Source organism: Scleropages formosus, chromosome 21 (genome assembly GCF_900964775.1).
Source record: "Scleropages formosus chromosome 21, fSclFor1.1, whole genome shotgun sequence".
In the NCBI taxonomy this organism is placed as follows: domain Eukaryota; kingdom Metazoa; phylum Chordata; class Actinopteri; order Osteoglossiformes; family Osteoglossidae; genus Scleropages; species Scleropages formosus.
In genome coordinates, this window is record NC_041826.1 from 21,329,063 (window position 1) to 21,341,493 (window position 12,431).

A 12,431-nucleotide genomic window follows, 5' to 3' on the forward strand; every position below is an offset into this window, starting at 1 on the left:
AAATTCCAAGCCTTGCAAACACCTGAACGTCTAAGGGGTGACCCCCCAACCCCCACCTTGCTTTCTACCAGCAGTTGCAGAACTGCACTCGCTGTCAGGCTCCACTCAACCAGTGTCCTGCAGGATAACCTTGCGATGTCGCTTTTACCCCGCAGAACGGACGCGCCTGTTGCTCGACGGATCCCCTTTGCCTGTAGCTGCTGTCCTGAGCGCTCGTGGCATTTGTGCAGAAGAAGAAGGTTTCCGGAAAGCCCTCGATACCAAATACGGTCACGTGGTGTACGCTGTACTGAATGGGAAGTGGACCTTTCGCCCATCTCGACTCCTTTGCTCGGAGGAGACCAGCACCTTTATGACAGGACTCTGTATAAAGTACCGAAACTGGCATGATTCTGCTGGCACTTGTTTATTTTTACTCCGTTACGATTCCTAATAAGTGTGTTTCCCACAACTGAAACTCCTATATCTTCACTGTCTTACTTTGACATCATCCAATGCCCCCCCCCATCGTGCTGTTTATTTTGTGTTCTTTAATTCTGAAGCTTGTTATTGTGCTATGGTGAAATAAAATTGTTTACATTAGCGGTTATTTTTGTCCTCCTTGACCGTTAGTGCTACTGATTTTGGAATTTGCACGAAACACAAGGGGGGGGGTCACCATATATTCATGCGTGTTCCGCGATATTTTTCGGTCGTGTGTTCCGAAGCAGTTCAGTGAAGGCGTATATTTGTGCAGGCCCCCGTTGACGTCTCTTTCCGGAACATCCCGGCTCTGCAAGGGACGCCCCTGACACCGGCTGCAATCCCCCCCCAACCCCACCCCCCGGCTCAGTGGCTTAAAGGGGTGATGGTTCTCATTTTGCAGATTACTGCTGGACTCTAAATCCGCTTTGGCCTAAGAACACTGTGCTCTGGACAACAGCTGTTTCGTCTTTTTTTAAACCTCTGAGCGCATTTTCCATCGTTTGCTTGGAGACAAAGGTATCCGTCCGTTTGCGAAGCCCGTTTTCCGTGGGTTCTGCCGTTCAGCCCTTAACAGGGCTAATTGATGCACTCAAAATCCAAAGAGCATTTTCTTACAACCTAATCTCACCTTCTCCTTCTCTAACTAGACACGCGTGGTCTGGTGGAGGTTCGACGCATCGGGACCGTGAGGTCCGGTTTCCCAGCCGGTGCATCGTGCGCTGCCCTGCTCGTTCGAGGTGGAGATGCCTGTGGTGCTGGAATAATTACTGTTCATCTCAAGAAACAAATGGTAAAATCTCATATAGCGGGTCGTGTAGTGGTTAGAGTCACTGCCTTTGGATCTGAAGGTTGTGGGTTTGATCCTCTGGTTATAGTATCCTTAAGCAAGGTACTTACCCTGAAGTGTTTCAGTGGAATTACCCTGCTCTATAAATGGGTAAATAATTTTAAGTTGCCTTGGAGAAAAGCTTCAAGTAAATGTAAAAATGTTCCTATATCTCAAAAAATATATATATATATACTGTGTATATATTACTAGGAAAGTGATTTGGAATTGCGGATATTCAGATAAAGTTTTATGCAGCTACTCGCGTGATGAACTTTGATTCATATGGAGGAAAGAAACGAACTAACTGCACTGAAGAATCACACGTCTGCATTTATCTCTCTTCCCCATGATGTAATGAACGCATTATATTTTCTATGAGATGTACATCGCTTTGGAGGAAAGGGTGGCACAACGAGTAGCACTGCTGTCTCACAGCACCTGGGTGATGTGAGAGGATGTGGGTTCGATCCCTGCTCAGTCTGTTTGGAGTTTGCATGTTCTCTCTGGGTGCTCTGGTTTCCTCCCACCATCCAAATACATGCTGTTCAGGTTCACCCTTAGTGTGTGAGTGACACACAGAGAGAGAGTGTGTGTGTTCCACTGATGTATGGATGAGTGACCCAGTGTAAGTAGTGTATCTAGCAGTGTAAGTCTTTGGGTGCTCTGGTTTCCTCCCACACTCCAGAGACATGCTGTTCAGGTTTCCCCATAGTGTGTGAGTGACAGAGGGAGTGTGTTCCACTGATGTATGGATGAGTGACCCAGTGTAAGTAGTGTATCTAGCAGTGTAAGTCACCGTGGTGAATAAGGTGTGTGGGCTGACAACACTACATAGAGTTCATTGGAAGTCGCATTGGAGAAAAGTGTCTTCTAAATGAATAAATGTTTAAAAAAAAAAGTGAATGAGAAATGCAGTTGCACATGTGTGTTTCATCATTTGGGGTTCTGCAATCCAGCTGGTTTCTGGTGCCAAAAAAAAGCCACGTGGTGTCTGGCAGGCAGTGGAATGATGGACACACAAAACCTTGGACCTTGAGGGATTGCTTGGTTGCTCTGCACTGACTAATGACTGATGGCACACGGGGATTTTCTCAGTCCGACTGTCCAGCAGCTCCCGTTTCAAGGACGGCTCTAGCGGTGGACTGAATTGGACTACGTGCCATTATGCCCTCAGAAAAGAAAATGTTCTCCAAGCATGTTTATTGAGTCAGGGAAGGACTGTACGGGTTAAAATATTGCTAGGAACTTCCTTCAGTAGCCACAAGAGGTAATGAAGAGCAGATAATAAATCGCTTTTAGGGCTGACGTCCGGAAACGTGCACCTGAACCGGGGATCTCGAGCCCCATGGACAAGACTGTCTGGGTTTCCTTCATCTTCTCAAGGCAAAGTACAGCTGGAGAAGTCGGCTATTTGTGACATTTACATTTACGTGTATTTATTTATGAGATGCTTTTCTCCAAAGCGACGTACATCTCATAGAAAATACAATGTGTGCATTACAGTAGCAGAAAAATATAGTTGCAAATGTGTGATTTTCAAGTAGTTACAGTAATTTCTTTCACCATATGCATCGATGCTCATCACACAAGTAGCTGCATAAAACTTTATCACAATATCCACGATTCCAAATCGTCTTTCTAGTAATTATTTTTTTTTGAGTTACACATAAGCATTTACGTTACATTACAGGAGTAGCTGTGTAAAGGTTTATCTGGGCATCATCTTAAAGTTACGGTGCATGAACATTTACACCTTACATGAGCTTAAAAGATGATGGGCAAAGTGAGTCTGGAAGAGGTGAGTTTTAAGACCGTTTTTAAATGTGGACAGAGATTCAGCAGTTCTGAGTGACGGGGGGGAGGTCTTTCCACCACAACGGAGCCAGAACCGAGAACCTTCGTGCTTTACCTTTCGTGTGTGGGACCACCAATTGGGGATATGTGGAGGAGCGTAGCAGTCTGGTTGGGGTGTAGCAGATGATGAAGTCTTGTAGATATCTGGGAGCAGCTCTATTGATCCATTTGTAGGCCATAACCAGGGTCTTAAATTTGATCCGGGCAGCTATAGGAAGGCAGTGCAGAGAAAGTAGAGGAGACACATGCGAACGCTTCGGCAAGTCAAACGCAACTCATTCAGCAGCATATATGCATCATATACGCCAGCACTGCTCTAAATTCTTGAGGAACATCGTGGTATGTCAGTTTTGTGAATAATTTTACTCGATAGAGGCCTCAGCAGCACCATTCAGACCAAAGCTATTCCATAGTAACTGGGATATAATGATCCCCAGACGTATGATAATGAAGGTTCCCTGTCACACCTCGGCCTCCAGGCTGAGTCACGGGTGCTGCCGTCTCCGCTCGGTAGCGTGGGCCGCTTTTCGCACCGCGCAGCGCGGACGAACGCGAGTCACAGATCCAGGCTGAACCTCCTCCAAGCGAACAGCCGGCTCCTTGTCCCAGAACCACCTGGCAGGAGGCTTTACCGCGTTCGGCTTCCTCGCCGAACACACGTCCTCGTTGAGCAGCAGGTGGGCCCGTCCACCGACTTGCGCGCAGAAACGCAAATGTTTTTAGGTCCCTCCCTGCAAGAAGTTCGGAATTATAATTAACAAATGAGCAGGCATGAGGGCAGATGGTGGCATCGCGGTTGGAGCGGCTATCTTTGGTGCGGGAGGTTGCTGGTTCGGTCTCTGGCTGTAGCGCCCTTGAGCGAGGTCCTTACCGTGCCGTTGCTCCGGTACCTTCGCCTGGCTGTGTTCCTGGCTCTCGCGATGGACAGGTGTCCCGTCCAAGGCGCGCCCCCGCTCCCACCGTCTCCAGGATAGGCTCCGGCTCACCACGACCCCACTCGGGACGAGCGATTATTGAAAGCGGTTGGTTGGCAGGCATGAGCTAGGTGATGCTGGGTGCCAAAAAATACAGATGAACATTTGTTTCTTGATGTTTTAAACCCATCCGGCATTAAACAAGCATAACACAACACAACAAACTTTTCCAAAGTTCTTAGTTCTGTCGATTTTTTTGTTGATTATTATTAGTTAAAGTTTACCGACCGCAAAAATGCCACCAGTTCTGGAATGTGGTACTTTACAGCCATTGGAAGATTCTAGAAGGTACCAGCACATTCTAGAAAGTATCAGATCCTAAAAGGTACTGGAACACGTTGTATTTTCTCTGAGATGTGCGTCGCGTTGGAGAAAAGCGTCTGCTAAATGAATACATGTAAATATAATTTTCGGTGCTTGGAACCCGGTGCCAAAATATGCAAATTTCAACAACATGGAATATTTTTCAGTCAATTTTTCAGTCAATATTTTTCTAAAAACCGACATAGTACAAACTAACCCATAAAAGTATGCTTAATATAGCGAAACTGACTGGACAATGCAAAAAACATCAGCATAATAAAATTTCCATTATATTGTGTTTTGTGCTGGCGGCGACTGTGTGGCTAAACTGCTGAAGGCAGTTAATAGAAAAGTTAATGGAAAAAAGGGGTAAAAACGATTGCGGCAGGACTGGACCGCAGCTGAAGGGGTATCGTGAGCCAGAAGTGCGAACGCACAAAAAGCGGAAATGCAGAAACACACGAGGGGGTCGGGTTTGGGGGGGGGCTCTTTCCATGAGGAATTTCTCACACGAGTCAGACGGCTCTCTTCGTCGCGGGAATGAAAAATCCACTCGCCGTCTCTCTTAAACAGCTCAAAGTGGAGTCGGGGCTCAGTAAGTTCTCTCTCGCTGATTGCATGCTGGGGAAAAAAAAAAAAAATCAATATCTCATTTATCGCCCTGATGGGACCGACAGGCTTGAGGAAACAGCTGAGAACAGACTGTCCTTCCTGCGGGACGAGACGCCTGTGGCCTCAGCACTGACAGCCCTTGTCCTCCTCGAAGTGAAGATGCAATTCCATCTGCGCTGACCATCTTGGAGCTCCTTCGCGAAGTGATGTCTTTTCCCCGGGAACTAATCGTCCAACACCTCCTGTAGGATGTACCGCGTTTTGCCCCAGTGCCGACAGTCCGTCGCAGCCTGGCCTGCTGAGCTCTAACTTCAGACACACAAACCAACATGTTTTTTGAATGGAAAAAAAAATCAGAGGCCCTACATCACGTGGGATCAACGCTAATGATTAAGCTTCACTGCAATTTCACTTTAATATTTTAAAAAACATCTGAAAGTACTGAAGGGGGGGGCGCAGTGGGTTGGACCGGGTCCTGCTCTCCGGTGGGTCTGGGGTTCGAATCCCACTTGAGGTGCCTTGTGATGGACTGGCGTCCCGTCCTGGGTGTGTCCCCTCCCCCTCCAGCTTTATGCCCTGAGTTGCCAGGTTAGGCTCCGGTTTCCCGCAACCCCGTGTGGGACAAGCGGTTCAGAAAGTGTGTGTGTGTGTGAAAGTACTGAAGATGACATGCAAGGTTTATAGGTTCAAAAGCAGTCGGGCGTAGAACGGAGACACTTTCCTGAGTACCTTCCATCGTAAATATTTCCGCTCCATCGTACCTCCATCCTCGTACCCATCACCTGCAACGGCTATTTACTCTGTTCTTGTTGACTTTACCCTTCATGTTGTAACATAACACTAGATCTCATCCAGTTGGCAGTAGTGGAGATAAGAAGAAAACTCATTCAGTAAAAGCTTGAAGAAAACAATGAATCACCATGCGTGGTAGCAGTTAAAAAACAGCCCACATGTAGCCGAGCAATATCCAACAGACATAAAAATGACATATATAGGAATGGTCATTATTTCTGTATCTAATATTATAAAAAACTCATTAGGTCTAAATGTTAAATCTTAAAATAAACTTATATAATGAGTAAATGGCTGTGATTTACACCCCTGATTCTACTTGCTTGGTTTAACCAAAGTAACTTGGGCTTCACTTATTTTTACACCTTCACTACTTGTGTATTTCTACTACACACGATTTCCTCTAAAGAAACATATGGAATTGGTCTTTACACACCTGTTATGTCACATGAGAAAGAATGTATGAGTCCTGGGATCACAGCACATATGTGCGTCACTGAGCTCCGGATCACGTCATCCGGTGTTTCCTCGACTCTGCTTAGAATTTCATTTCGGGGAAATAAAAACTGTTTCGTTCCCTTCACGTTCATAAGAGCGGACAAATGGAAATCTCACTTCCAGCAGGATCTTTCATGAGCTCATTAAGGAAAAAAGCTGGCTCACCTTAAGCAAAACGATTCATGACTATCCAACGATTTACATGAGAGGAACACCTTCCTGGCTCAAAACCCGGCTCTTTCCGCCGTGTTGCTGTGCGTGGTGCACCGTCGCTCAGGTGTGGTTCAAGGGCGTTTATTTTGTGAAAGGACGTCTTGATGCTGGAGTTCAACACACAACTCAGAGCAGCCTTTTCTATAAGCAGAGGGAAAGTAACTAAAATATCCTGCCACTGTTACGGTACTGGAGTCTCACAGTATCCTGTTACCAGGGTGACACAGCAAGTAGCGCTGCTGTCTCACAGCGCCTGGGTGGTGCGAGGGGACATGGGTTCAATCCCCACTCAGTCTGTGTGGAGCTTGCATGTTCTCCCTGTGTCTGTGTGGGCTCCTGCTGCGTGCTCTGGTTTCCTCCCACACTCCTAAGACATGCTGTTCAGGTTCACCCATAGTGTGTGAGTGCCATAGAGAGTGTGTGTGTTTCACTGATGTATGGATGAGTGACCCAATGTAAGTAGTGTATCTAGCAGTGTAATTCACTGCGGTGAATAAGGTGTGTGGGCTGGTAACACTACATAGAGTTCACTGGAAGTCGCTTTGGAGAAAAACGTCTGCTAAATGAAGATGAGAGTGTGGGTACAAGGGCCAGAAAGGATGTGTGCATCCAGCAGGTAACATAACTTGCCTTGCTCACATATCTTGAAATCAGGCGACATTCCTTTTGGCCTGAGTCCCCCATCCTCGCCATTCCTCTGTGGCACACGGAGCTTCCAGGGGATTCATTTTCAAAGGAAATGTGCCCATTCTGCTTTTTTACTATTTAGTCCATAGCTGAACATAGCAAATGAAAATGTATATTTTTTCCCCTTATTTTTGTGAACGCTGACACTTTCATTTCTAATAATAATACAAATTTCACACAACTACTGGTGTGGAACGCTGATCATTTGTGGCTAATTGAAAGCCCACTTGCAGCAAGAGGACCGGAGTTTTCCGCCACAAACTGACCCGTTAATATGATCAGCAGGTGAACGTTCTTCACCTGCAGAGGTGATGAAGAAAACAACGTGCAGGAAAGTGTACAGATGGCACAGCTTCTCACAGAGTGCCTATGAATAATTCATATGTTCAGCTTGTTACATAGTTTTACTGTCAAAATGTTCCATTTGTGATGTACCTTTCCTTTCCTACATGCTCCTCCGGAACGCTGTCAAAACGCCGGCAGTGGCGGGGGTCCCTAATGGTGCCCCCATTGGCCACCTTTATTTAGAAACACTTTTTTTGTCAAGGCCTCATTATATAATCTGACCGCATTTAAAGTAACGTGCACATGTGCCGTACTTTGGTTGAATGAAACTACATTTCCCATGAGCCTCTGCAGCAGAGTGTTGTTAACTGAGGATTCAAGGTTTGTGTGGTTGTGCCTCTTTGAATCTGAACCATTCATTTTGATGGCCGGGCTCCCATCTCTCCACTCCAGCACCTTAATTAACCAATGAAACGTAACACAAGAGTCTTGTACTTACATTTATTTACTTAGTTGATGCTTTTCTCCAAAGCCGCTTACAATGTTAAGGTTACAATTATTTACCCATTTATGCATTACAGGAGTCGCTGTGTAAAGGTTTATCCTGGCATGATCCTAAAGTTATAGAGCATGAACATTTACAACTTAAATGAACTTAAAAGATGATGGGCCAAGTGAGTGTGGAAGAGGTGAGTTTTAAGACCCTTTTCAAATGTGGACAGAGATTCAGCAGTTCTGAGTGAGAGGGGGAGGTTGTTCCACCACAACGGAGCAGGCAGGTCTAGGAGGGTAAGGACTGAAGAGAGGGAAGCCACTCTAGCCGACTGGAGAAACATTGATAAAGTTGGAGACTGGGCCTACGCAACTGGAGACATGAGATCCCTTGCTGTTGAGCACTTCCAGCCCCCCGTCCTCAGTGCAGGTACATGGTATCACCATGGTGGCAAAGATTTAAACATGAAGGCAAAGCAGCAAGTTTGTGTTCTACCTCTGTGTACAAACCATGAGGTTCCTTACCTGCAGCACAGTTTCACCTGCTACACTCCCTTTACAAAACAATGACATGTTCTCACCAAAGTTTTTGTCTGTATGCCACACACACACATTTTCAGAACCGCTTGTCCCATACGGGGTCACGGGGAACCGGAGCCTACCCGGCAACACAGGGCGTAAGGCCGGAGGGGGAGGGGACACACCCAGGACGGGACGCCAGTCCGCCGCAAGGCACCCCAAGGAGGACTCGAACCCCAGACCCACTGGAGAGTAGGACCCGGTCCAACCCACTGCGCCACCGCACCCCCTGTCTGTATGCCAGTGTACAACAAAGTTGGGTGTCCTATGAGTCAAAATGAAGAATATAAAATTAATCTACTGCTTATTTGTAAACATTAACATGCTACTTTGTTGCAAGTCCTTCACAGGTAATTTACATTTTATTTATTTAGCAGACACTTTTCTCCAAAGCAACTTCCAATGAACTCTCTGTAGTGTTATCAGCCACACACCTTATTCACCATGGTGACTTACACTGCTAGATACACTACTTACACTGGGTCACTCATCCATACATCAGTGGAACATGCACTCTCTCTCTCTCTCTCTCTCTCTCTCTCTGTGTGTCACTCACACACTATGAGTAAACTGAACAGCATGTCTGTGAAGTGTGAGAGGAAACCTGAGCACCCAGATGGAACCCACACAGGGAGAACATGCAAACTCCACACAGGTTGAACAAGGATTGAACCCACAGCCTTCCGCTTCACCCAGGCACTGTGAAACAGCAGCACTACTCACTTTGCCACCATGTTGCCTGTCATTAGGGTATCTGGCTTTGTTCTTGTCGACATGATGATGAACAATTTGCACAGTTAATAATTCAGTGTCGGACCTGTTTCCTCTCTTCACTTGGGCTGAATAAAATCCAACACTTGCCCAATCTGTTTTGCCTAAAATATCTGAATTATCTTATGTATAAGAGCCTAATTGGGGCTTTTATAGCAAGAGCAAAATCTGAGAAAGATCCAGCGCACAGAATAAGAAACAGTTGCAAAAGTGTAATTTTAAGAAGAGCGGATGGTTATGTCAGAGCAGGATTGTGGGAATGGGGGAGTAAATGCACTTCCAAGCCTGGAGGGCATTAAAGAGTGAAATAACCCACATGTGAACTACTGTGAACTTCTATGATCTTCTGTTCGAAACAACAATCTGGCACCACTGTTGTTTCCACGGTAATTTCTCGTGGTATTTACACATCAATAAGGTACTGTAATACCATGCTTAAGAAAATGCGTTTAAGAAGTTTTATGTTTGAGCCCCAGAAAGTACCACCCTGTTCTGCTTTTGACTTTATTTTAGAATGTCCACATGTCTGAGGAATCATTTAGCATAACTACTGAATAATAATAATGAAGAAGCAACACGACCAGTTTCGTCATACTCTACGACTGTTTAGACACCTTCACGTTTTCCAGACTCTCGTGTTGTACATTTACTTCAAAATGGATTCAATTATTATTTTTTGCCACCAACTGACATGGCCCGGTAGCACAGCGAGTAGTGCTGCTGTCTCAAACCACCTGGCTGATAGGAGAGGATGTGGGTTTGATCCCCTCTTAGTCTGTGTGGAGTTGCATGTTCTCCCTGTGTCTGTGTAGGTTTCCTCTGGGTGCTCTGGTTTCCTCCCACACTCCAAATACATGCTGTTCAGGTTCCCCCATAGTGTGTGGGTGACAGAGAGAGAGAGAGTGTGTGTGTTCCACTGATGTATGGATGAGTGACTCAGTGTAAGTAGCGTATCTAGCAGTGTAAGTCACCGCGGTGAATAAGGTGTGTGGGCTGATAACGCTACATAGAGTTCATGGGATGTTGCTTTGGAAAAAAGTGTCTGCTAAAATAAGTAAATTTAACTGAAACATACAGAACACCCTACAACAAGAAAATGAAGACATGGTAAAAGGTCTCTGTTGAGTCAAAATCAACTCCTTGTGGGTTGAAGTGAGGTGTTACTGTCAGCCGCTGCACCACTGTGCGCCTTACAACTATCTGTTGTTATTACTGTTTAATTTTGCACCATTCACCCAATTCTTTGCAAAAGTACATTTATTCAGACCGGAATGGACAACTGATTTCCGGAGCATGGAGAGATTTTGCCATGTCTCCAGCATTAGGCGGGCAAAACCTCATTATTGCCGGACAGGCCATATACAGAAATAATGAGCTTCCCTTTTGAACAAAAGCTAATTGCTTCTCTCTTCTTGCTCATTAAGTCATCTCATGACTGAATTTTAAAAAGGCTGCCACTGCTGATGGTTTGAAAACCATTTAAGATTATGAGTCAGAACTCCTATTGATATTCATAGGAGTCCTTGACCCTGGCGAGCTCCTGCGTCTTGGCATCTCGAGGAGCCATGAAACCACTTCTTGGAGGAAACTGCAGTCGAAACAGCTAGGCCGAAGTCCAAAAGATGATAGATGACATCCCTCGAACCTTCTCTTCATTAGTTTACACCTCTGAGCCTTCAGAAGCAAAGCTGTGAGGTACGCAGTGAGCGATCAGCTCGTCTCACCACCAGATAACCCTGTTGATTAGCGCGAGGATTTATATCTGCATTAATTCATACGGGCCTTCGCCGGCTTGGCGCTGCTCCCGTTACCACGGTGATCCCGTGGGAAGTCATTTAGTTAATGCGAAATTATGATCAATACTTCCAGAGCCTCCCTCAAACAGCCGAACGCTAAATCTGTCTGATCAGTCGTAGTAGGGATGACCTCCGCCCCCCCATGGTGCGATGGATAATTAATGGGACGCACTTGTGCACGGTGCAGGAAGCCAGGCGAGAGGTTGGGGACTTCACTCCCGCCATGATTAAAGGCAGCGCTTCCTCACTTATTCATGCTCGCTGAAATTTTAATGACCGAGCAGTTCTCGTGGCTCAAGTAGAGGTGTTTCCACAACCCCCTGCTGTACGTGCAGATTTCCCCCCGTGCCGAGTTTCAGACGTTCCGCTGATTGTTTCCGAAACCGCCAAACAAGAATTTATTTCCTCACATCAGACTTTACTGACCGGAATATACAGTAAAATGTGCACGGTTGTGTAAACACACATGCAGCTACTCACACTGACCAGTGATTATTTCCATTTATTCAGAAGACACTTTTCTCCAAAGCGACTTCCAGTGAACTCTGTGTAGTGTTATCAGCCCGCACACCTTATTCACCGCGGTCACTTACACTGCTTACAGTGGGTCACTCATCCATTCATCAGTGGAACACACAGTAACCTGAACAGCATGTCTTTGGAGTGTGGGAGGAAACCAGAGCACCCAGAAGAAACCCACACAGACACAGGGAGAACATGCAAACTCCATGTAGACTGAGTGGTGATCGAACCCAAGTCCTCTCGCACCACCCAGCTGCTGTGAGAGCAGTGCAACTCACTGTACCACCGTGCCGCTTACAGCCACGTTATTTTGCGTTTAAAGAAGAGAACGAAGACGAAGAGCGACGAAAAGAGCATTGTGCTTGCAGACATGGTCACCCGGTTCCTCTCGAAACATCTTCAGAGGCTGATATTGACCCGGGGAACTAGAAGAACCCTTTCACTGTAAGGTTGTTTGGTTTGAAGAAGTGCTTTAAAAGCATTTCTTCAATTTTCATCCAGAAACCCCACTTGCAGAGTGCCTAAGATGAAAGGCTGTGTAGGAGAATAATCCCCCCACATCTCCTGTGGAACAACCCAAAGAGGAACCAAACAGAAAAAAAAATGCAAAGGCAAAAGAACCCAGTGTGATTCGAAACCGGACGGACTTGGCGTGGCTTCTCCCGCTCCAAGGCTCGAGAAACACGTCGCATTAATAAACACATTAAAATGCTGCTGCAACAAAAACCGGTTCATGATCGTCGCAGAGGTTGTCAGAGT

The 12,431-nt window shown here is 46.0% G+C and overlaps 1 protein-coding gene across 1 annotated transcript in view; it reads left to right on the forward strand.

The window, feature by feature from the left end:
- LOC108920978 (protein kinase C-binding protein NELL2-like) overlaps positions 1 to 582 on the forward strand; it is a 28,564-nt gene extending 27,982 nt beyond the window's left edge. Inside the window, exon 20 of the mRNA XM_018730142.2 lies at positions 156 to 582. Coding sequence (XP_018585658.2) covers positions 156 to 197 — 42 coding nt within the window. The 3' untranslated portion in view covers positions 198 to 582. The remainder of the gene's footprint in view (positions 1 to 155) is intronic.
- Positions 583 to 12,431: the final 11,849 nt, after the last annotated feature.